This window comes from Berghia stephanieae, chromosome 1 (assembly GCF_034508935.2).
Source record: "Berghia stephanieae isolate SIO BIC M18660-M18661 chromosome 1, UCSD_Bste_1.3, whole genome shotgun sequence".
Taxonomy (NCBI): domain Eukaryota; kingdom Metazoa; phylum Mollusca; class Gastropoda; order Nudibranchia; family Aeolidiidae; genus Berghia; species Berghia stephanieae.
Window position 1 is genome coordinate 26,551,208 of NC_088360.1, and position 27,500 is coordinate 26,578,707.

Here is a 27,500-nt window from a genome sequence, read left to right on the forward strand (position 1 = left end):
TCATCGTCGCTGTCGTCAACATCATCATCATCATAATCATCATAATCATCATCATCATCATCATCATCATCTTCTTCTTCTACTTCTTCTTCTTCTTCTTCTTCTTCTTCTTCTTCTTCTTCTTCTTCTTCTTCTTCTTCATCATCATTATCATTATCATCATCATCATCATCATCATCATCATCATAATCATCATCATCATTATCATCATCATCATCATCGTCGCTGTCGTCAACATCATCATCATCATAATCATCATAATCATCATCATCATCATCATCATCATCATCATCACCATCATCATCATCATCATCATCATCTTCTTCTTCTTCTTCTTCTTCTTCTTCTTCTTCTTCTTCTTCTTTTTCTTCTTCTCGACGACTACTACTACGACTACAACTACTACTCCTCCTCCTCCTCCTCCTCCTCCTCCTACTACTACTACTACTACTACTACTACTACTACTACTACTATTACTACTACTCCTTCTTCCTCTTCTTCTTCTTCTTCTTCTTCTTTTTCTTCTTCTTCTTCTTTTTCTTCTTCATCAACATCATCATCAACTATTGATCCTATGCGTTTAGATAAAATACTCACAATATCCTCCAGCCAGACATAACGTACCAACTCACAGATCTATGTGCAACCTTGAACGTGCATCGTCTGATCGATATGACTCCGTGTGAACCACATATTATTCGACGTGTGAACTCATCATCCAATTGGCTGTCTAAAAACAATAACAAAGACCTGAGTGACGTCAACTCCATTCCTTCCCTTTTCTTTGTAACCTGAAACGCTAAAAGTCTGAGTTTAATTAATGAGAACGAATCACCTAATTGGCGGTTCAAAACAATAACAAAGAACTGAGTGATGTCAAGTTCATTCATTCCATACCATCGTGGAAATCTGCTCGAACTTTCTCTTCCTTATCTTCAACCTCTTCTTTAAGAGCTTTTCTTTATGATTTTCATTATCTTTTTTTTCTTTTCTTTTCAATGATTTAATTTTTCTTTTGAAAACACATCAAATGTCTTAGAGTTATTACTATCAAGTCCACTCTCTTCCCTATTCGCTTTCTCTCTCTCTCTCTCTCTCTCTCTCTCTCTCTCTCTCTCGCTCTCTCTCTCTCTCTCTCTTTCACACATACACATACACACTCTCTCTCGTTCTCTATATTTCTCTCCCTCCCTCTCTATTCTCTCCTTGCTTCTAACTCTCTCTCTCTCTCTCTCTCTCTCTCTCTACCTCTTCAAACACCTCTTCCCATTACTGTAGGCAACAGCCATAAGACGCATATGAATACTCTTCAACAGTCGTAACGTCACTTCCTTCCTAATGACGCATGGTAACTTAGTAACACTGGCTCTAAACTATCGGAACAATGGCGGACGCCCGTATGAAATATTTTCCCGGCGAGCATAAAAGCGTATCCAGAGGAAAAAAAAAAACACATAAATTTGATCATGTTTTGACTTTTACACATTCTGATCACAAGGCATATGAAAAGTTCTAGCCAGCATGAAGAATAAAAAGTCATTTTCTTTGTTTAGAACCAAGATAGCCGCCGTTGCCAGGCGGCGTGACATCAGACTACTGGATCCTATTATATAATAGAAGACTGCCAATCAATTCCTATTGAAATCTTTTTTCCCTTTTGTCTTTTCTAATTCCAGTTGTGGAAGATTTCCACGATAATTCATCTTAAGCGGTGCTAGTGTGAGCTCTGATTCTCTTCCACTCAGGATTGATTTTGTTGTATTGAGAACAAGAACACGTAAGTAACTATAGGAGATAAAACCAATTTTTAGATATCTAGTGTGCACTTGGCTAAGAACCTCACAACATCGCCATCCGGAAGTATAACGGACCACCACACATAACTGTGTGTAATTTTGGACGTTGAAAGTCTGGTTAATACCGTTTAGTGAGAATTACTCATAAATATGGATGGCACAAAAAAAAAAAACAAACAAAAAAACTACAAAGACCTGAGTGACGTCATCTTCATTCTATCTATAGATAGTTCGAAGATGACGTCACTCAGGTCTTTGTTATTGTTTTTTGCCATCCGCGTTTATGAGTAATGCTCACTGAACTGTATTAACCCGACTATAAACGTTCATGGATACACACAGTTTTGTGTGTTGGTCCGTTATACTTCCGGATGGCAATGTTATGAGCTTCTTAGCCAAGCGCATACTATCTAATTACAGGTTACGGTCTTGTGGTATTGAATCCTTGGAAAAGGCTCTTCACTCACATTCTCTCACGATAATTAAAGATTAAAATAACTTTTGTACTCGCACCTGCCCTTTAACAAACGACAACAACAAAAATCTCGACTCTTCTTTGGATCCACCTCGGTTAAATGTTAAAATTTGTGGAAAGCGGAATGAATTCCCCATGCAGCTTTTCGGTCATGTGGTATGACACTCGCTTTTGGATCGGAAGGTCAAGTTGTCGAGTCCCGCTCTGAGCGGCTCATAATTGAGTCCTTGGAAAATGTTTTTTACTAATATTCTCTCACCGTAATCATGTGCAAAATGAGTACCTGATAATCGTATCTGTCGGAAAAAAAATTGTGATATGTCTCGTCCAATAAGTGAAGTGTTGCTGTTGGCAAAGGCCCTGTTCCTATTAACCCTCTCCATACCACTCATAGGAAAATCGTCACATTCGTTACGATGCAACATACAATTTTCTCATTCTGATTTCTCTTGTATATCACTAAATTCAGAGAATTGCTTTGATGACAGCTATAGATACTAAACACTGCTGCTGTAGAGCTCATTTGTTACTTTTTGTTTGAGTAAAAAACAAGTCTACTCTTGTATTGAGTGGGAGTGAATTTTCGGGGGAAATTCTAAAAATAGCTGGTAAGGAGAGAGTTAAAGCGCTTTGAGCGCATACAGCGTTCGTAGCAGGCCCGACTTGATTGGTTACGATACGGGCTTGTTACTTTTGAATTATTTTGGCAATTTGTTGGATTTTTATCCATTTTTGTCACATAATATTTAAAGTTGGAGGCTCCTTATGGCTGGATAAAATCTATTTAGGTTAACTCTCTCCTCACCAGTCATTTTAAGGATTTTCCCCAAATTTCACAACCAACTAACACAAAAATAGATTTTTTTTATCACTCAGACATAGATAATAGCAGTAAAATTCTTGCCATACATAATTTCTTTAGCAAATCATGCTCTCTCTACAACATACTGTTCATTTTATTTAAATTTTATGATGTACAAGAGAAATTAGAATAAGAAAAATGTTGGTTGTATCGCAACGAATGTGACGATTTTCCTATAGTTGGTAAGGAGAGGGTTAAAAAAAATACTATGGCCTCCTGGGACGTCTTGCCTCTAGAAATATCCCTGGAAAGATATATATATATATATATATATATATATATATTAAAACACTACTCTCCAAGGGCTTTATTAAAAAATGAATAAATAAAGAAAATAAAATTCCCTTTATTCATCCCCAAGGGGAAATTTGTCTTTAGGGTCTATCCCACTGGAAGACTGGAATAACCTAGGTGTCAGCCGCAGTGGACGCCGCAAAGTGAGCTAGGGCTAGGTGACTTGGTCAAGGCCACAAAATGAGGCAGGTAGTCGAACTGGGTACCTTTTGGGTACGAAGCAAAGACCGTACCGCTAAGCCACGCTGCCCCCCATAATGGCTACATCCTTTGATATAAACTGACCAATCGTCTTAGTGATATTGATTATAAAAATATGATTACTAGTATAACAAAAACTACAAATATTTATATATATATATTTTTTTTTCTTTGTTTTTTGTTTGTTTGTTCATTTATACAGCACAATATTTACTAAACGGGCTCAAAGCGCTTTATAATGGGTCCATAACCATCAACACACGTAAACATGTAGGAAGAGACATGACGACGCCTGCTCGGTGATAGTACATTTTCTTTTTTGGACAGAGACAACGCTGTTAACGGCCAGGTACTTATTTTACACTTGGTTACTGCGTGAGAATGTGAGTAAAGATCCCTTTACAATGTCTCAACTTTGCGCCGCTCAAAACCCTCCGATTTAAAGGCAAACTTCATACCACACTAAACAAGATGGACGCGGTGCCAGGCATCACATCAACTCATTCTACAGAGCCACCCCCCTGATTTAATGCCCTACCCAAGTGGAGATTACTCGCTATAGACAAAGTAAATTGATCAAGTTACCACCCTCCCCACCCAGTTGAAAACAGGAAAGTTCAATAATTCTTTTTAGTGGACGTGTCAAATAGTCCGAGAACTGCCTGAAGATACATGGAATAGGCGTAGTATAAATGACATTATTACATTATTATATCATTTATTACGATCGAAAGCCTCGTAACTGTGCAGCTAGTGGTATGGCACTCGATTTCGGATCGGAAGTTCCTGGGTTCGAGCCTCGCGCTCTCGCTCTCGGCGCATAGTTGAGTCCTTGGAAAAGGCTCTTTACTCACATTCTCTCACCGTACTCAGGTGTAAAATGAGTACCTGGTCGTTAACAGCGTTGTCTTTGACCGACAAATTGTAATATTGCCAAACAGGCGTCATGTCCCGTCCTACATGTTAAATGTTGCTGTTGACCAGGGACCCCTTGTAAAGCGCTTTGAGTACATTTAGTGGATATTGCGCGCTATCTAAAGCTCAACTATATTATGGCGCGTTGACTTAGTGATACAAAATCAAATTTACTATGAAAAATGATAATCTTGGGTCAATTTATGTTATGTATTACATTGAAGGTAAAGGATACTGTCTTTGAGGCTGATAAACATTTTCTCAAATTTAATTCTCATTCTGGCTTTAAAATCGTTGTTTTGCTGGGTTTTTTTTTTTTTGACATCTTGTTCACCTTCAACATCATACCGGTTTCAGGTGATGTGTCACATTTATTTATTCATTAATTTATTAATTTATATATTTATTTATTTATTATTTACTTATTTGTTAATTTTTTATTATCATCTTTTTTATCAGGTCATCAATTTATTTATTCATTTATATATATATATATATATATATATATATATATATATATATATATATATATATATATATATATTTAATTCTTTAGTAATTTGTGTTTAAAGGGTGGGGGGGGGGGGGGCGATGTATATTAGGGCGTCTTCTTTGGGGTTTTTTTTTTTGGGGCTTTACAATTTGACGGTGAGAATAATCATCAACGTGATCGAGATATCACAACGTGTCAAAATATTATTTTATACACGTAGCTTTTTGTCAATGTAGGCTTCAACTGGTGGACAGAACAGGTGAGTGCTTTACCTAAACGCAGAGCAATAACTCAACGACATATTATTATCGTCTTTGCTTACTTTAAATAATATGAGAATTTTCATTCAATTTCTGTGTGTCGTTAACCTCAAGACAACATTTCGATTTTGCTTTGAGCAAGACATTTTAATCGCTTAATCGTTCTAGTTTTTAAGGACATTTATATAAAATAGTATTAATTACTATATTATAACAGGCTGATCCGATGTTTCATGAAAGCTTGTTAAAATCTTATTATCTATCATCCCAGGATTAAGTATCAGAAATCAGATAGAATGCTGTCTGATAATATTAAAGTGAATTATTGTAGAAATCAAAATTAAAAAAAAAACAAAAAAAAAAAAACAATTGAGCGTTTTTTCCTGCAATATCCACTAAACGTGCTCAAAACGCTTGGCAAAGGGTCCCTGACCAACAGCAACACGTAACATGTAAAACGAGTCATGGCGTCTGTTCGGCAATATGGCTATTTCTGCGAGTAAAAAAAGAGCATTGTCCAAGGACCCAACTATGCGCCAAGCGGGGCTCGAACCCATTACCATCCGATCCGAAAGCGATGAGTGTCATACGACAAGACCACCACAGAACCGCACAAAATAATTTGTTTCAAACCATTTCATAAATTATGATCAAACCAGTCAACTGTCGTACTCTGGGAAAAAAAACAAAACACTCGTAGTGACGACTACCACAAATATCATCAACACCAAACCCATCATCCTCATTTTCATCATCATCATCATCATAATCATCATCATCATCATCATCATCATCATCATCATCATCATCATCATCATCATCAAGAAGAAGAAGAAGAAGATGATGATGATGAAGAGGAAGAAGAAAAAGTAGAAGAAAATGATGATGATGATGATGATGATGATGATGATGATGATGATGATGATGATGATGATGATGATGATGAAAATGATGATGATGATGATGATGATGAAAATGATGATAATGGGTTTGATGATGATGATACTTGTGGTAGTCGTTGTTGTGTCGTAACACTCGGCGATGAAAAGCACGACAATCAATAAACTTCATACCCTCTAACAATCACATACAACAATTCGATTCCCTTTTGTGAAGGAAATCCATGATTACCTAGGCAAGAAACTGGGCATCTGCTGGTTTCGCAGGACAATAGTATGACGTAATTCGTTGTTTTCACACCTGTCATGTTGTCTACAAATAATATTCTACTTCTTCCGCCAGCTCAATTTCTATTCATTTCATCATTCTGTGCCTGTTTACCTGTTTTAATACACGTGCTTCTACAAAATGTTACGATATATTAAGTTCTCCATGAGGAGCCGTCGCCTTATATCTATAAAAACAAAGACAAACCGTCACCTTAATTCATTTTTACCACATGGTGTTCGAATTTTAACGCGTAACTGTGATTTAAATTAAATACTATCTTTTAAATATACACACACAAGTTCGGACTAAAGGCCAGAGGTATGGTCTATCTCAATTTATCAAATTAATATATATATATATATATATATATATATATATATATATATATATATAAAGTGTTGCTATTGGTTCTTGGTTGTATATTTTTACATTTTTGTGCATTTGCATATTATATATATATATATATATATATATATATATATATATATATATATATATATATATATATACATTGTCGCCATATATTCTCAACTTTGTGTTTATACATTTTCATGCATGCTAACGTCTGTAAACGAATTTCCATTTTTTGGATGAATAAAGTGTATATCATTATTATCATTATTATTATTATTATTATTATTATTATTATTATTATTATTATTATTATTATTATTATTATTATTATTATTATTGTTATTATTATTATTATTATTATTATTATTATTATTATTATTATTATTATTATTATTGTTATTATTATTATTAATATTATTATTATAGGTAAATGCTTTACATTTTATTTACAACTATCTTTTACTCAGTGCTATTCAATATGGTTGATATGGCTGCATAGAAACAATTCAACATAATATTTGAGAGTTCTTTCCGTGTGTTTTGTCATTTTTGTGGCGTGGTGGGTTCATTATAGATAGATAGATAGATATATAGATAAAACTATCTATATAGGCTACATACTCAGTTTTAATACGTCTTCCAATTTTGAAAAGTAGCAAAAATCTCTAGGATTGAGTGAATTAATTTATTTAACTAGTTAACTACCGTATTCTGGAGAAAAAAAACTCGTTTTCAAAAATTTAGCCAGAAAACTCGTCCTACAATTATCGATCGATTTAAATTACCCTCATCTTATCAAAAAAAATATAAGAAAATGCCTCAAACCTGAGACTTCTCCAAGTTCCAGATTTGAGAGGGTTTTTTTTTACAAGATGGTGTCATTTAAATTGATCGATATAACAATCAAATCAAACCCATGTATTGAAATTTATTACGCAATTTTTCACAAACAAACAAACAAACGCTCTAAATCTATCTACGTTTATTTCAATAAACGCACTGATTAATTGCCAGAAAAAAATGTCAGCCCACACATTGTTTTTTTTTTTTTTTTGTGGGTTTTTGTTTTTTTAATTTGATTTATCGGAGTCCCTCATACAAAAAAAAAAAAAAAAAATAGTCATAGGTGTTTTAATCGTTCTGAAGTGGAGTAGATGAATCCGTACAGTGTCGTAGGTGTCATGGGGAAGCCAATTAATCTGATAAAAAATCAACGACATTCTAACACTTTGACATCCTAGTAGGGTTCTAAATCCATTGTTAATGGGAATCTTGTCAACACGGGCCGGAAGCGGTAGTCACGTGGTTCTAGTTGTGTTTTTATTTGGCGGCGGACCAATATCCTTTTTCTGTTGTGATCCGTCTTTTCACGTGGGAAGAAGGTCTTTGTCCTGTAGATTGATATTAAATAAGATTGACGACGACTCGACGGCGACCGATTTTATATGTTCAAAAAATAAGATTAAACCCCGTGTTCAAGTGATATGCCCAAGGTCAGCTTATAAAAATGTTTATCCGAAATTTTAATGTCTCATTGGTGTATTGGAAACGCTCTTAAAGCTAACACAAGTCAAATTGACTACAATTATGAAATTGGGGCGTTCCATATTTATGTAGAAAAATCCTTAGATATAATAATAAATAATAATAATGCTGAAAACTTATATAGCGCTATAACTCCGAGACACCAGACTCTAAGCGCTTAAATTACAAATTACTTTGGCTGAAACATACTCATTCACACACAAGCACACACACACACACACATACACACACACACAACACAACACACAACACAAACCAAACCTATCTTGCTTCTCATACCATCTACTAAAATCGAAACAAATATGTTTTAAGCGAACGTTTAAAAATAGACAAAGATTCTTTTTCACGAATGCTCTGCGGTAAGGCGTTCCAAATAGAGGGTCCGAAATGAGAAAAGGATCTCATTCCAGCATTTTTCCGAATTCGAGGGACAACTAGTTTTGTGGAATCACTGGCCGAACGTAAGGGGCGGGGTTTTGAATATCTTTCAATTAGTTCTGAAAGGTAGGAAGGGGCAGTACCTTCAAGACAACGATACACTAAAACACAAGCTTTGAATTTAATTCTTTTCCCAACAGGCAGCCAATGCAGGTCATGAAGTAGAGGTCCGGCAGAGTCGCACCTACGCTTCATGAATACTAGTCTGGCAGCGCTGTTTTGGACAATCTGAAGACGTTTCAGATTGTATTGCGAAACGCCAAACAACAGAGCATTACAATAATCCAATTTCGATAGTACGAGGGACACAACCAGGTGCTTGGTCACATCCTCAGATATGAACCGTCTAATGGAAGCAATCTTTTTTAGTTGGAAAAAGAGAGATCTAACCAAATTATTAACCTGATGCTCCATCGACAGTCCAGAGTCTAAGAATGTGCCAAGGTTTTTCACTTTGTCAACAATTTGAATAGAGGCATCCCCCAACTTCAAATCTGTTTCACTTTTCCACTTCCTGTTCCCCACATACAGCACCTCCGTCTTATCATCATTCAGTTTCAGTCTGTTCTCATTCATCCATTTCTTAACACTTTGGATACAATTCTTACTATTGGCTGATACTTCTTGTAAATTTCTCGTATTGGAAACGCAGTACAATTGCGTATCATCAGCGTATTGATGGTAAGACAGACCAAAACTTCTGATGATTTTAGACAGAGGGCCAACGTACAAAACAAAAAGAACAGGTCCAAGTACTGAACCCTGGGGAACCCCACAATCAAGAAAGATTTCCTCCGATCTATATTCATCCACCGTAATAATCTGTTTACGATTAAACAAATATGACCTAAACCAATCAAGCGCTGCACCAGACACGCCATAAGTAATTTCAAGACGTTTGAGAAGAAGATTGTGATCAATAGTATCAAAAGCAGACGATAGGTCTGGTTTTCAGACGATATGGTTTTTAAAAATCTGTATACCATGTTTTGATTGACTCTGCTGTTACCTCCTAGCATTGTCGAGATACATACGGTTTTTCCTTTATTGGTGACAGCTGAGCAGGTATATAGGGTAGTATAAGAAACATTTTTGCTCGTGGTGTTATTAAATCGAACCTTCAGGATGTAAATTCTCATTTCCAGGTATGACATAGATCATTTCAGAATAATGGATAATAAATTCAGATTATAATTTAAAAAATTGGTTTTTAAATTGAGCTTTATATAACGCAATATCCACTAAATGTGCTCAAGCACTTTACAAGGGGTCCCTGGTCAACAACAACATTTAACATGTAGGACGGGACATGACGCCTGTTAGGCGATATTACAATTTTTCGAACACAGACAACGCTGTTAACGGTCAGGTACTCATTTTACACCTGAGTACGGTGAGAGAATGTGAGTAAAGAGCCTTCTCCAAGGACTCAACTATACACCAAGCGCGAGGCTCGAACCCTGGACCTTCCGATCCGAAAGCGAGTGTCATACCACAAGACCACATAGCCGCACTAGACGCAATTTGACTTTTTGAAGCAGTTGCTTATTCATTTATTCCTTGGGTATATTGTTGTGATGCGTCTAATCTTTCAGAGGTATTCCAGTTTTGTACACAGTAATGAACAGAAATGAATATGTGACCCATCGTCTCAAAACGGTATTCTGTCGGAACGAAGCATATGCTTGAAAGCCGGATTAAATGTTAAACTGTTCAAAAATATGAATTGTTGGCATTAGCACCCTAATATATGGTGTCCATTCTCCTCAATAAAACATAAAAACTCAACACAAGTCTGATATTTCTGGCTATAAATTCAATGTTCAACATATTAACCATCCCGACTTAATATCGTTTTGAGACGAAGGGTCAAATATTGTAATAGCCTTTTTTAATCCCAAACACCAACGCTCTTGACTCTAAAACCTTGTTTCTACCAATAACATGATCTGTAAAAGCACTCATAATCTCCTTAATCAATTCTTGTGTCAATCTCATGGACAGAGAATAAAACTGATGAAGAAGTATTAGAGAAAATTGAAACAAAAAAGCTACATGTATATGAGTGTTTGTGGGTACTTGTAGAAACTGGAAGATTGCTCTATAATATTAATTAGAGCAATTAAAATAAATAAATACACAAATGTGAGCGTCCTTAATTATATATATATATATATATATATATATATATATATATATATATTATTATATATATATATAATATAATATAAATTGTCACTCACATTATATGGCCGAGACGTTCGTTTCTGTGGGTGATTCCACATCCTCAGTCGGCGTATTGTCCGAAGAAAAAATTTGTATTCCATCCATTTTTCTGACTAAGGCTGTGGAATAAGCCCACAGAAACGAACGTCTCGGTCATATAATGTGAGTGACAATTTATATTTTATATTAGCTCTAAACATCATTATCGAGCACTTTCATGCCTACGAGTACCCACCAACACTCATATATATATATATATATATATATATATATATATATATATATATATATATATATATATACCAGATGAACCATATGAATGGAAACCCAAAGAAGACCAAATAACGAAAGGAAATTATTATAAATTATAAAAACTAAGTGGTCATCAAGAAATTAAAAAAAAAACCACATTTGTTTGGATTCAATGTGTTAAACTTACATGAAGATGGGGCAAGGACTGTATACTCTAGAGCCCAAGTTTCAAATGTATTCCTTTTTTTATTAATAGGGAATGAGATTAGCGGAAGAGTAGCGTCCCTTGATTGGACAACACAGGCTGAAAAGTTATTAGAGAGAGAACATCATGTTGGTTGTGCGCATGCGTCTCTCGTCCTCGCTTCCGGGAAAACGGCTTGAGACACTTCATCGAAAGCGAGGACGAGAGAGACGCATGCGCAAAACCAAATTGACGTTTTCTCTGTAAGGTGACGTCCAATCCAGGGACGCTACTCTTCTAATCTCATTCTCTATACACATTTCAATTTAATGTGCGTATAAAGCTTTTATATCGTTATGGGTTCTCTTAAATTACTTTGTAGCCTTCTTTCTCAAGTGTGATAGATTAGATAATGTTTCATGTTTCATGAAATCTTGTAAGTTTTCCAACAAGAAGATTTCACACGGATTAAAGATTTGGCTAGAACTTGCCCATTCGTGTTGTGTTCGTCGACGGATTATGTGGTCTTGTGGTATGACGCTCGCTTTCGGATCGGAAGGTCCAGGGTTCGAGCCTTGCGCTCGGCGCATAGTTGAGTCCTTGGAGAAGGCTCTTTACTCACATTCTCTCACCGTACTCTGGTGTAAAATGAGTACCTGACCGTAAACAGCGTTGTATGTGTCCGAAAAATTGTAATCTCGCCTAACAGGCGGCATGTCCCGTCCTACATGTTAAATGTTGCTGTTGACCAGCGACCCCCTTGTAAAGCGCTTTGAACACATTTAGTGGATATTGCGCTATATATAGCTCAATTTTATTTTTTTTTTTATTTTATTATTCTTGTCCCAAGATGTTAATCCTACCACCGATTGGGTTCACGGGTAGTAGCCGAGTCTCTACAAGCCAACAGTAACTCTTAACATGTAGGACGAGACATGACGCCTGTTAGGTGATATTACAATTTTTTTTTCGGACAGAGACAACGGTTTTAACAGCATGGTACTCATTGTACACCTGAGTACGGTGAAAGATTGTGTGTAGAGTTTTTTTTCAAAGGATTCAACTATGGGCCGCACAGAGCCGGACTCGAACCCTGGGCCGAGTGTCATGCTACAAGACGAAGTAGCCGCGTATTGTAAGCATTTAACATGAACCTTTATATAGCGTAATATCCGATAGACGTGCTAGAAGCGCTTTACAAAGGGTCCCTAACTAATGAGAGGTTTTGAGAAGATGAGGGCCATTTTTTTCGATTGATATTTGAAGGACGAGTTTTCTGACCAAAATTTTAAATATCTTGTCTACGGCAGTCTTGGGAATTTGTGGAAGTCTCTCGGGCAGTGGCCTTGGCAACACTTTCGTCAACACTCGTACATGACCTAACGATCCAAACTGATATTATATCGGGATGAATAAGATGCCGAAAAAGTGGATTTGAGAATTGTGATACACCGTCTCTAAACGGTATTATGTCGGGATGACTTGGGTGCAAAAAAATAGAATTTATTGACAAAAATATGAAACTTGGGGTTTGTTTGGATTTGTAATGTTAGAGACAATTTCTCAAAATGCAAAAGCTCAAAAATTGGTGTTTGTTATCAATTTAATTCTAAAGTCATTTTCGGGATCCCATTCATCCCGACATAATACCGCTTCGAGACGAAGGGTCACAACTAAACAAAAATGCATTTCCAGAGTATGGCAGTCATACAACGTTAGTTTGTCCTTGGCTAGTATAACAAGTTCAAAACGGTAAGGGCTGCCTGAAGTCGGTGATCGTAAAATACTAACGACAGGTGAAAATGGAAAGGCTTCGTATGGGAACAAAACAGACAATGGACGTTTCCACGTTTTCCACGTTTATTTGTGTATTGTTGTGCTGACGAAGGGTTTGTACCCGAAACGTCCATTGTCTGTTTTGTTCCCATCAGAAGCCTTTCCATTTTCACTCTTTCGTTACAATAAGTTCATGACATTGTATCTCCCGCCATGAATTATATTCTGCCATACTCCAAAGTAAATTATTTTTTAGCATTCGATCAGATAACAAGTAGCGATTTTCTATGTTTAGAACCACGATGGCCGCCGTTGCTGGGCGACGTGATATCAGACTATTGAATCCAATTGAAGATAATTTCTGCTTTTTCAAAAACAATATTTTACCGAAAACAGTGAAAACAGAATAAAACTTAGTGGCAAGGCAAAAAATGAAAAACGAATGCTGGGAGCGTCCTTGGTTGGAAAAAAACTTTCTATAGAAAGAACGAAGATGATGTCACTAAGGTCTTTGTTATTGCTTTTTGCCATCCGCGCTTATGAGTAATTTTCACTAAACCGTATTAACCTGATTATACACGTTTAAGGTTACACATAGTATTGTGTGTTGGTCCATTATACTTCCGGATGGCAATGTTTTGAGTTTCTTAGCCAAGCGCATACTATCTATAATCCCAACAACAACAACAACTATGACTAAAATCTCCAACACCACCACCACCACAATCACCACAACAACCATCATTATCACGAATCTTGTCATCATCAGCAGCACCAGTTTGTCCTTGGCTAGTACAACAGGCATCTGCCGCTATGAATTATATTCTATCATACTCCGATAGAAGATGTAAATTATGTTGACATGTTTGGCCAGATAAATCATATTCCAAATACTATCTTAACCTTTTTGTTTTTTTTTGTTTTTAGGTGTTTCTAAAACCCAAAACGTTGGTAATATTTCAAGTTTGAGATTTGTACATTTTTCAAACACAGTTTTTCAATTTAAAGGGTTTCTACTACTGGCGTACTTTAGAAAAAAAATCCATATTAAAAATAATTGGCCAAAAACCTCGTCCTTCAAATATCGATCGATTTAAATGACCTTCATCTTGGCAAATATTCTCAAACCTGGTACTTCGCGAAGTATAGGTATGTGTTGTAAAACGGGAATTGGCGGTGGTTCTAGAGGAAAAGTGTTTGAAAATCGGACTTCTTCCTTAATGTTAATGATCACAATGACAAAACCCATTAGCAAAGTCACAATCACAAAACTGCTCTCTGCAAAACAACAAAAAAAAAAAACCCCCAAAAAACACGTCGTTTGTGGCCCATCAACACAAAACAGTATTATGGGTGTCGAATAAAAAACAGATGTCTAAAATATGTTTTTTAAAAGATTTTTAAAAGATTTCTTTGACATGCTAAAATGGCAATAAATTTGATATTAATTTTTGTCAGTTCAAGAAGATAGATTTATTTTTCTCAATAAGAAAATAACACAAGCTATATATTAAAGTTTTAACAATAAATCAATTCTTCCTTTTCTCTTTCGGTAATCCTCTTGTCATTGTGATGTTTAAATTGATTTATTTGGGAGTATTTCTATCCATTACATCACTGAACCAAAAAAAAATGGTTTATCAGATCTGCAAATACGATAACGTCTGTTGGATTACATGAGATTATTTAAAATGCTGACGCGTATTAATATCTGCCGAATAAAGCACAGTGGACTTTTTTTTTAAATCCTGACGGGTACTGATATCTTGTTTATATAAGTTAGTTCAAGGTGAAAGCCAATGTATCTAATCCGAAAATCACCATTCCAGACAAATGGGATAAATATAGTTTTACCAGAAAATCTTTTCAAAAAGATTATAAAACCAGAGTTCGATTTATTAGCTGGATATTACAATACTAAAAGGATTCTTTCAATCTAGAGATCGGATAAGGAACTCAATCCCAATGCGCAAGCATTCAAGGACGTGATACAATCATGGAATCGTAAGGGGAAATCTAGATAGTCGCAATATTCCAAGATTTAATCATTATTACATGATCTTTTATGAAGTTGATCCTTACATAAAACCCTTTTTTTTCATGATGTGGTGTTCATATGATATAGTTTATGAAATCAGGGTTGCTAAATCTGGAAGCAAAAACTTAATGAACTTTTACGACGATCCCTTCTTGAGTGCGTAATTCCACCAAAAAGACAATATATGCTTAGATGTTTCCTCGTTTAGCGGGGGATTGGAAAATATTATGAATCCAGTAAATATACGGAAAATTGACCACCTTGTGTAATACACTTGAAGTCTTGTACAACTTTTCATAGTTTATGTGGTCAGGGTGGCGAATTCTGGACTTTTACGCAAACACATAGATCGACGACCCCTTCCTAAGTGCTTAATTCCAACAAAAAGACACGATGCACTTAACTGTTTCCCCATTTAGCACGTGATTACAAAATGTGAATTCAGTAAATATACGGAGAATTTTCAACCTTGTATAATATACTTGACCTCTTCTACACGTTTTACTAATCTTCCTAGACTTCTTTGTAGCATCTCTATTCCACTCCTGTCTGAAGTAGACATCCAATTAGTGTCATACGATGTCGTCTTATTATTTCTACCCAATTGAAACCTGTCGTCTCAAAACAGTACTAAGCCTGGATGACCAAGGTGCCAAAGGGTGATTTTAACGTTTAAGTGACAAGAAATTTGAGATTTCAGATTGTGTCACTTTTAGGATCGTTGCGTATTCTCTGTAATAAAAAAAACTTGAGCTTTTATATAGCGCAATATCCACTAAACGTGCTCAAAGCGCTTTACGTGGGGCCCCTAGCCAACAGCAACACGTAACATGTAGAACGAAACATGACGCCCATTAGACGATAATATTACAATTTTTCACGACAAAGACAATGCTGTTCACCGCCAGGTACTCAATTTACACCTAAGTACAGTGAGAGAATGTGAGTAAAGCTCTCTACAAAACAACTTTGTTGGTCTTATTAATTAAACAGAGATCATTCTTCAAATTTTGTGATGTACATCTGAAAAAGAAAAATGAATATTGTGTCGTAACAATTGGATTCAATAGTTTGATGACACGTCGCCCAGCAACGGCGGCCATCGCGTAGTTCTAAATAAAGAAAATCGGTACTTTTTATTCTTTATGCTGGATAGAACTTTTTATTTGTCTTGTGATCAGAATGTGTAAAAGTCAAAACATGATCAGATTTATAATGTTTTTGTTTTCCCTCTGGATACACTTTTATGCTCGCCGGAGAAATATTTCATAACGGAATCCGCTATTGTTCCGATAGTTTAGAGTCAGTTACTAAGTTACCATGCGTCATTACGAGGGAAGTGACTTTACGACTGTTGAAGTGTATTGTGACGATTTAGTTGCAGGTTGTGAGGAGAGAGTGAAGGCGGATCGAGATTGCGCGTAGACTCACAACATCCCGGTGGAACTCCTTCCTGGCTTTTGCCTGTTCTATGCGTCCTAGCTCTATGGTTGTTCTCCCATGCATAAAGTTTCAACTCAATAACTCAAAATAGGGAATGAGATTAGCGGAAGAGTAGCGTCCCTTGATTGGACGTTATTTGTAAACAAACCATCTTTTATTTTTAATTTGTAGTCTACATCATATTTTGTTAACATTTCATAATGGAGAAAACTAAAGAAAAGATCTACGTTGATTATGCATTTTTGTACAGAAATATGAATAATAAATTTTGTATTTGGAGCGGCTTGGCTTGTAGTTGGTTTGTTTACAAAAAAATTCTCCGCCGGTGACGTCCAATCAATTCCCTATAAACTAAAGGCTTTATAATTAAAATGACAACAACAAAAAAGTGTTTTGTGATCATGTGATAGCTGTTATAGATAGAGACGCAATTTTCGTTACGAAATAAATCGGCTATATGGTCTTGTGGTATGACACTCGCTTTCGAATCGGAAGGTCCTGGGTTCGAGCCTCTGGCTCGGCACATAGTTGAGTCCTTGGAAAAGGCTCTTCACTCACATTCTCTCGCCGTACTCAGGTGTAAAATGAGTACCTGGCCGTTGTCTCTGTCCGAAAAAAAATTGCAATATCGCCTAACAGGCGTCATGTTTCGTTCTACATGTTACGTATTGCTGTTGGTCAGGGACCCTTTGTAAAGCCCTTTGAGCACATTTAGAGGAAGGATATTGCTCTATATAAAAGCTCATTTAACAAAAAAATTTAAATCTCAATTAAATCGCTATTTTGAAAACAGAAATCCTACGACGTCTCCTAAACACACGACTAGACTCGACTAGACTCTTATGAAGAAACCGTAAAATTACATGCTACCCCGTAGGCACGTATTTTTGTGCTTTGCTTTGTCTTTGTTTTCTTAGCAGTAACGAAAATATCACATATTTCTGACTCTCCGTATTTACTTTAAAAATTCCTTAAAAGTGTGGCTAAGTGGTCCAGAACAAAACATACACGACAATCGTCTTGTGACTTTTAGGTCGTAGGTTTGAGTCAGAGTGGAAGTGCCTACTTTTCAAAATTGGAGAAAAAAATGTATTAAAAATGAGCATGTATATAGATAGTTTTATTAAAGTGTCATTAACATGAAAAAAACTAAATTACATTACCTTTGATACCACGCCTATAATTTGTCTCAGAAAAATATAATAAATAACCATGGGGTAAAAGTAACCTGGATAAACTACGGATAAAGTAGTCGGTGTTAGGGTTTAGTGAGATAAGAGTGTTGCCAAGAAAACTTAGCCCTTCCTTCAAATTATATCTTCTTCTTCTTCTTCAAGTACCAAGTCAGTGCCAGACATCGGTGATCATGGTACGCCATTCACCTCTCTGATCAGATAACCTCAGAAAACCAATATTACTCTTCTCTTTTTTTGTCACCCAGCTGTATCAGTCGATTAAAATGACTCTCATTATATCGTCAAAAACTCTCAAACTTTGACTCCGAGGAATACTTTGTGTGCCAGTTTGGAGAGGGTTTTTTGTCTGACAACGTAATGGGTTATTGTAATCGACCCACACAACTCCCAAACTCTGAGAAATATCTCAACTCTCTCCTTACCAACTATAGGAAAATCGTCACATTCGTTACGATACAACAACCAACATTCTGCATCATAAAAATGAAAGAAAATGAACAGTGTGTTGTATCTAGATAGAGAATGTTTTGCTAAAGAAATTATTTATCGCAAAAACTTACTGCTATTGTGTTTGAGTCTTAAAGAATACATTTTTGTGTTAGATAGTTGGATGTAACGTTTTGGGGAAAATCCTGAAAAATGGCTGATAAGGAGAGAGTTATAAAGTCCCAGTTCTGAGAGTTTTTCTTTTTTTTTTGGGGGGGGGTTGTTTTTGTTTTTGTTGTTTTGTTGACAAGGTGAAGGTCATTTTCTTCGATCGACATGACATTTGAAAGACGAGTTTTCTGGCCTTGATTTTTTAAAAAATGAGCTTTCATATAGAGCAATATCCACTAAATGTGCTCAAAGCGTTTAACAAGGGGTCCCTAGTCAACAGCAACATTTAACATGTAGGACGGGACATGCCGCCTGTTAGGCGATATTACAATTTTTCGGACAAAGACAACGCTATTAACGGCCAGGTACTCATTTTACACATGAGTACGGTGAGAGAATGTGAGTAAAGAGCCTTTTCCAAGGACTCCACTATGCGCCGAGCGAGTCTCGAACGCAGGACCTTCCGATCCGAAAGCGAGTGTCGTACCACTAGACCACATAGACGCACTTTTAAAAAAGTGTTATTATTTTCTGAGGATTGTGTCCTATGTGCGGCTATAATAATTTGGTCTTGTGGTGTGACTCTGGCCTACGGATCTGAAGATCCTGGGTTCGAGCCTTGTTTGGCGTATAGTTGAGTCCTTGGAAAAGGCTCTTTACTCACTTTCTCTCACGGTACTCAGGTGTAGTAAAATGAGTACATGGCGGTTAACAGCTGGCTTTGTCTCTGTCAGAAAAAAAATGTAATATCGCCTAACAGGCATCATATCTCGTTCTACTTGCTACGTGTTGCTGTTGGTCAGAGACCCTTTGTAAAGTACTCTAAACACGTTTAGTGGATATTGCTCTATCTATATAAAAGCTCAAGTCTGTTTTTTTTTTTTTTTTGTTGTTTTTTTCTTAGGGGGGGGGGGGTGTTTTATTGGCAGCGGGGGGGGGGGGGGGGTGGGGGGGGGGAGGTTAACTGCAGAATAATATCATCTTCTAATGGTGGCCTGTCAATATCCGGATAAAGACATTCTAAAAACCCAGTAATCCTGTGGTAAGTTGAGGATTTAAATTTTTAAAGTGAGAATGACATGCCATGCCTAGTTGTTGAAACATTCTCTGAATTCAACAACGTCTTCTTGACAACAGACAGACCATTGAAGTTTTACGAGTGATGAAGATGTGTTTGATTGGGCATGAAACACGGGAATTCCCACATGGGGGAAGGGAAGAGCAATATCGGATTGATCTTTGGTATTCTATATTAGATTTCAAATTTAATATGCCAAGTTTTGATGGAGTGTAATATGCCAAATTTTAATGGAGTTTAATATGTCAAATTTTGATGGAGAAAAAATATCGGATGTTTTTTGTTTTTTTGAAAACTCCAATGATATAATCACAATTTTAGTTGATTATGCCATACACATACACAGTGGTACGTTGTTTCCTTCGTACCCGAAAGGTACCGAGTTCGAATACCGCGATGCCCTGTGTGGCCTTGAGCAAAAGTCACCTTGCCCTAGCTCAGTTTGCGGCGCTGTACTGCGGCTGACGCTTGGGTTATTCCAGTCTTCCCTTCGACCCTATAGACAAATTTCCCCAATGGGATGAATAAAGGGAATTTTATTTATTTATTTATTTTATTAAGATTTGTAATATTATATATTTTATAGAGCGACATCGACGTGCAAATCCGAACAGTTTATGCCAATTAAACAAACAATAAACAATTGAGATTTTATATAGCGCAATATCCCCTCAACCTGCTCAAAGCGCTTTACAAGGGGTCCCTGGTCAACAGCAACATTTAACATCTATGACGGGACATGACGCCTGTTAAGCGACATTACATTTTTTTTCGGAAAGAGACACCGCTGTTAACAACCAGGTACTCATTTTACACCTGAGTACGGTGAGAGGATGTGAGTAAAGAACCTTCTCCAAGGACTCAACTATGCACCGAGCAAAGCTCGAACCCAGGACCTTCCGATCCGAAAGCGAGTGTCATACCACAAGACCACATCGCCGCACATAGACCACAATTGTTTTGAACCAGATCACTGCCGTACTCTGGAAAGACACACGTTCAAAAATTTGTCCAGAAAAGTCGACCTTTCTAACAGTGAGTCATTTTAATCGATCGATCGATATGTGAACGACGAGTTTTCAGGCCAAATTTTTAAATTTGTTTTTATCCAGATTACGGGAGCATCGTGTTGCGTTCAATATAAAAAGAAAATACGACAATACGCTTCAACAGTCATGACGTCACTTCCCTCGTAATGACACATGGTAACTTAGTAACTGGCTCTAAAATATCGGAACAATGGCGGACGCCCTCATGAAATATTTCTCCGACGAATATAAAAGTGTATCCAGAGGAGAAAAACATTATAAATATGATCATGTTTTGACTTTTTATACATTCTGATCACAAGGCATATGAAACGTTCTAGCCAGCAAGAAGAATAAAAGTACCGATTTTCTATGTTTAGAACCACGATGGCCGCCGTTGCTGGGCGACGTGACATCAGACTATTGAATCCAATTGAAGATAATGTCTACTTTTTCTAAACAATATTTACCGAAAACATTGAAAACAGAATAAAACTTTGTGGCAAGGCAAAAAATGAAAAATGAATGCTGGGAGCGTCCTTGGTGGGACAACCATTCTATAATCTCTACAACCACTATGACCATAATCTCCAACACCACCACCACAACCACCATAACCATCATTATCACGAATCTCGTCATCATCAGCAGCACCACCACCATTACCACCGCTATCACCATAATCATCATCATCATCATCATCATCATCATCATCATCAGATGGGAACAGGAAGTGGAGAAAAGTGAAACAGATTTGAAGCTGGGGGATGCCTCCATTCAAATTGTTGATAAAGTGAAAAACCTTGGCACATTCTTAGACTCTGGACTGTCGATGGAGCATCAGGTTAATAATTTGGTTAGATCTCTCTTTTTCCAACTAAAAAAGATTGCTTCCATTAAACAGTTCATATCTGAGGATGTGACCAAACACCTGGTTGTGTCCCTCGTACTATCGAAATTGGATTATTGCAATGCTCTGTTGTTTGGCGTTTCGCAATATAATCTGAGACGTCTTCAGATTGTCCAAAACAGCGCTGCCAGGCTAGTATTCATGAAGCGTAGGTGCGACTCTGCCGGACCTCTGCTTCATGACCTGCACTGGCTGCCTGTTGAGAAAAGGATTAAATTCAAAGCTTGTACTTTAGTGTATCGTTGTCTTGAAGGTACTGCCCCTTCCTACATTTCGGAACTGATTGAAATATATTCAAAACCCCGCCCCTAAAGTTCGGCCAGTAATTCCACCAAACTAGTTGTCCCTCGAATACGGAAAAATGCTGGAATGAGATCATTTTCTCATTTCGGACCCTCTATTTGGAACGCCTTACCACAGAGCATTCGTGAAAAAGAATCTTTGTCTATTTTTAAACGTTCGCTTAAAATATATCTGTTTCGTCTTTAGTAGATGTTATGAGAAGCAAGATAGGTCTGTCTGGTTTCTATTGTGAGTTGTGTGTCTGGGTGTGTGTGTGTGTGTGTGTGTGTGTGTTTGTGTGTGTATGCTTGTGTGTGTGAATGATTATGTGTCAGCCAAAGTAATTTGTAATTTAAGCGCTTAGAGTCTGGTGTCTCGGAGTTATAGCGCTTTATAAGTTTTCAGCATTATTATTATTATTATCATCATCATCATCATCATCATCATCATCATCATCATCATCATCATCATCATCATCGTTATCAACCATCATTACCTGAACCAACAAACAACCTCCTCCACCACCACCATCATCATCACCATCATCATCACCATTATCATCACAAACACTACCACCAGTACTGCTACCATTATCACCACCATCACCACCACAACCACAACCAACACAACCAGCATCATCATAAGTATCGTCATCATCATCATCAACATCATCATCATTATCATCATCGTCATCATCATCATCATCATCATCATCATCATCATCATCATCATCATCACCACCATGACATCACCACCACCACCACCACAACAACAACAACCACCATCATCATCACCACCATCAACATCACCACCAACACCACCACCACAACAACAACAACAACAACCACCACCATCTTCATTACCACCATCAACATCACCACCACCACCACCACAACAACAACAACAACAACAACAACAACAACAACAACAACCACCATCATCATCACCACCATTAACATCACCACCAACACCACCACCACAACAACAACAACAACAACCACCACCATCATCATCACCACCACCACTACCACCATAACAACAATAACAACCACCACCCATCATCAACATTCATCAATACCACTCCATCTCCAAATAAGAAAAATAATCGTTCTCCTCTACAAGGTTAAAAGATTATATTTTATTTCTGCCCCATTACGTTTTCCAATCTCTTTAACGCATTCATCGGGAACACATCTCTCCTAACCAGCCCATCAAGTTATATTTCATCAATCACCTCCTAACCCCTATCGGATATCCAGTTATGGAACACAATGAAAGCCAATTCCATCCACAATGGTAAGAAGCCCGCACAGAATATTGACAAACATACAAGGATGGAAATGAGTTGAAAGATGGGATGAAAACAACAAATTTTATTATTTTAATAAAATGAAGAGTGCAGAGAATTTGAATTGTATTCAAGATGTTAGGTATAACTTGCCCTGGTCGTCGGATTAAAATTGTGTCAGTTCGTATCAAGTTCTGGTTTTAGAAATCTTTTTTTCACAAGTTAGCGTCATCGAATTTCTTAGAAATTTGAAGAAAAATTATATCTTTTTTGGCCATTGTGAATGAAAACTGTTTATACCGGTGTTTCTTGTGGTGTTTTTGGTATGTGGTATAGGGAATGAGATTTCAAAACAGATTTAAGAGTAGCGCCCCTTTGTTAGAAGTCGCGTCTTGACAACCGAGAGATGCTATCGAAATTATTAGTACCAATCATTAGCGGCAACTTCAGTAAGTTTAGGAAGGGTTGTCTCATTGTAATGTACTATTTATCAACATCTTTTATTTTTTATTTGTAGTCTACATCATATTTTGTTAAAATTCCATAATGGAGAAAACTAAAGAAAAGATCTACGTTGATTATGATATGCATTTTTGTACAGAAATATGAATAATAAATTTTGTATTTGGAGCGCTTGGCTTGTAGTTGGTTTGTTTACAAATAACTTCTCCGCCGGTAACCTCCAATCAAGGGACGCTACTCTTCCGCTAATCTCATTCCCTTGATTGGACATCACCTTACAGAGAGAACGTCAATTTGGTTTTGAAGCCGCTTTCACCGGAAGCGAGGACGTGAGACGCATGCGCACAACCAACATGACGTTCTCTCTCTAATAACTTTTCCGCCGGTGACGTCCAATCAAGGGACGCTACTCTTCCGCTAATCTCATTCCCTATAACACTTATACCCAGCCTTTAAAAGTTAGGGGGCAAGATTATTTATTAATCCCCAATTTGCTCACTTGGGGACGACATGGGTGATTCCTGTTGACATCAGACATATTGTTTGATGAATTCTTTATCTATATTCCTTCATGGAATGCCTAGGCGACGAAATCTTATGAAGTCGTTGCGGAAGGGCATTTTTTTTTAAATAATCAAAAGTTGGAGCAAAGTCGAATCCGTTGAAAAGGACATTTAGTTACAAAATGAGTAGCTGGCCAGGGATAGGCCTTGGAAAATTATTTTTCTTTCGGATTTTCTCACCACACTCAAGTGTTAACCCTCTCTTTACCAACTATAGGAAAATCGTCACATTCGTTACGATACAACCAACATTTTTCTTATTTAAGTTTCTTTTGTACATCATAAAATTTAAAGAAAATGAAGTGTGTTGTAGAGCATGTTTTACTCAAGTAATTATGTAATGCAAGAACTTTACTGCTATTGTGCTTGAGTGATAAAAATATATTTTTGTGTTAGATGGGTGTGAAGTTTTGGGGAAAATCCTGAAAATGGCTGGTAAGGAGAGAGTTAAAGGAATACCTGGCCAATAACATCCTATGGAAAATGATGTTTATTCAAGCTTTCTCACCATACCCAGGTGTAAAATGAGTATCATTGTAATTTCTGACATAAGAAACCTAACCTATATCCTAACCACCCTATCATGTTCTATTGCATGGTGGTATTCAAAAGGTTACTAAGTTACCATGCGTCATTGCGAGGGAAGTGGCGTCATGACTGTTGATGCGTATTGCTGCCGTTCGTCCCCTGGTCGTGGAAATAAAAATGTGTCAGTTTTTATGATTAAGTTCGGGTTATTGAAAACATATTTTGACAAGCTCGTGGCATGAGTGTCATTTCTTGTGACTATGTGGTCTTGTGGTATAACACTCGCTTTTCGGATCGGACGGTCCTGGGTTCGAGCTTCGCTCGGCGCATAGTTGAGTACTTGGAAAAGAGTCTTTACTCACATTCTCTCACCGTTCTCGGGTATAAAATGAGTACCTGGCCGTTAACGTTGTCTCTGTCGGAAACAATGGTATTATCGCCTAAAAGGCGTCATGTCTCGTTCTATAATATGTTACGTGTTACTGTTGGTCAGGGACCCTTTGTAAAGCGAGTTGAGCACGTTTAATGGATATTGCGCTATATTAAAGCTCAATTTTTTTTCATCGAAATCAACTATTAAGATAAAGATATTTATTATTATTATTATTATTATTATTATTATTATTATTATTATTATTATTATTATTATATTATTATTATTATTATTATTATTATTATCATTATTATTATTATTATTATTATTATTATTATTATTATTATTATTATTATTATTGTCATTATTATTATTATTATTATTATTATTATTATTATTATTATCATTATTATTATTATCATTATTATCATTATTATTATTATTATTATCATTATTATTATTATTATTATTAAATTATTAATTAATTTATTATTATTATTACTTCTCTTCATTATTATCAATATTATTATCTTTATATAAAAGCTATATATTTTTGATTTAAACCCTTTATGTATTATTCAATCATATCTATCATATTTTCAATATTTGTTTCTATGACAGATTCCAGGCCTACGACAGCAGCGAAGGGCCGTTCACGAACAATCCGATAAGTCCGATGTTATTTTCCAAAAATAATATCGATCAGTGAATACTGGAGACTAATTGGAATACTGAGAGGGACAAAAATGCCCACCGAGATGATTGATAAAGCAGACAACAGACAGATATTCGATACTTTTCGGTATCGTAATCATCATTTCAGAATTTTGGCAGAATTGAATTCCAAATATCTGATAAGGGTTCAGGAACTATTTCGAAAATTGTAATCGCCCATTCTCCCGGACACTCGGACACTCACTCTCACAGACAAATAAATAAGAAAACCCAGAGCATTTAATCAGCGCAATATTCACTTAACGTGCTCAATGAGCTTTACAAGAGATCCCAAGCCAGCAGCAACACTTAACATGTAGGATAGATTATTTTAAAAAGAGTATCATGAACTCTAGTCCAGGGAAGCCAATGAAATAATGTTGCACAATAATGATTAATTAAAAAAGGGCTGCTCAAGATAAGAAAACTATGGCGGTCCAAACATGTGCTCAATCAATTTTACACAGTGTTTTGTTGTTAGTCGTATGGATATATTTGTGCGTTGACGCCATTTTCTTGAATTCGCTGGAAGATTTCGAGGACAACACCAAGAACTATCACTCTTGGACAACTAGTTATGGGTAAGAATGACATCCACGTATTGATAAAAGTTAAAAGATAATTTCTCATCATAAGATTGAGTCTAGTTTTGTTATACAACTTTGACTTTGACTAGCATTGGCATCTAAGTTTCTAAATTGAGCTTTTATATAGCGCAATATCCACTAAACGTGCTCAAAGCGCTTTACAAGGGGTCCCTGGTCAACAGCAACATTTAACATGTAGTAGGACGGGGCATGATACCTGTTAGGCGATATTACAATTTTTCGGGCAAAGACAACGCTGTTAACGGCGGTACTCATTTTACACCTGAATACGGTGAGAGATTGTGAGTAAAGAGCATTCTCCAAGGACTCAACTATGCGCCGAGCACGAGGCTCTAACCCAGGGCCTTCCGATCCAAAAGCGAGTGGCATACCATTAGAGCACATAGCCGCACATATCTAGCATATACCAACTGGATGTCCGGATTGACGCAAGTGATAAACGCCATGCCCAATGTGCTATGCTATTCTGTCGGAACGAATTTCATTTAGAAAATTAAGTTTAACATCAAAATGTCCTGAAGATTGATTTTTTTTTTTACAAAGTTGAGAAACAAAACTCATTCGTTTTATGATGATGATAATGATGATGATGATGATGATGATGATGATGATGATGATGAGGAGGAGGAGGAGGAGGAGGAAGAGGAGAAGGGGGAGGAGGAAGACGATGATGATGATGATGATGATGATGATGATGATGATGATGATGAGGAGGAGGAGGAGGAGGAGGAGGAGATGGGGGAGAAGAAGAATATTGATGATGCTGCTGCTGCTGATGATGATGATGATGATGATGATGATGATGATGATGATGATGATGATGATGATGATGATGATAAAAATAATAGTATGTAACCATTGTCTTAATCTGTATATTATGTCGGGATGGATCAGATGTCAAACATTGAATCCTATGTAAAAGTAGTCAGATCAGAAGCATTCAATTAAATTCTGGGTTGGCAAACTCTACAAAACGATTAGATTTCTTTCCACAATTATATATACGTAATGCAAATTTCATATTTTTTTGGCCATGAATCTAGAGGACATTTTGGCTATAATACCATTTTAATACAAGTTAACTGTCGTAACCTGAAAAGACACGTAATTTAAAATTTGGCCAGAAAAAGTCGTACTTCAAATATCGATC

General features: G+C 36.6%; 1 protein-coding gene across 1 annotated transcript in view; it reads left to right on the forward strand.

Annotated features, from left to right (window-relative positions):
- Positions 1-1,676: 1,676 nt before the first annotated feature.
- LOC144971058 (leukocyte tyrosine kinase receptor-like) overlaps positions 1,677-27,500 on the forward strand; it is a 144,398-nt gene continuing 118,574 nt past the window's right edge. The window contains exons 1-2 of the mRNA XM_078911397.1: positions 1,677-1,778; positions 25,650-26,323. Of these exons, the coding sequence (XP_078767523.1) occupies positions 26,172-26,323 (152 nt within the window). The 5' untranslated portion in view covers positions 1,677-1,778; positions 25,650-26,171. The remainder of the gene's footprint in view (positions 1,779-25,649; positions 26,324-27,500) is intronic.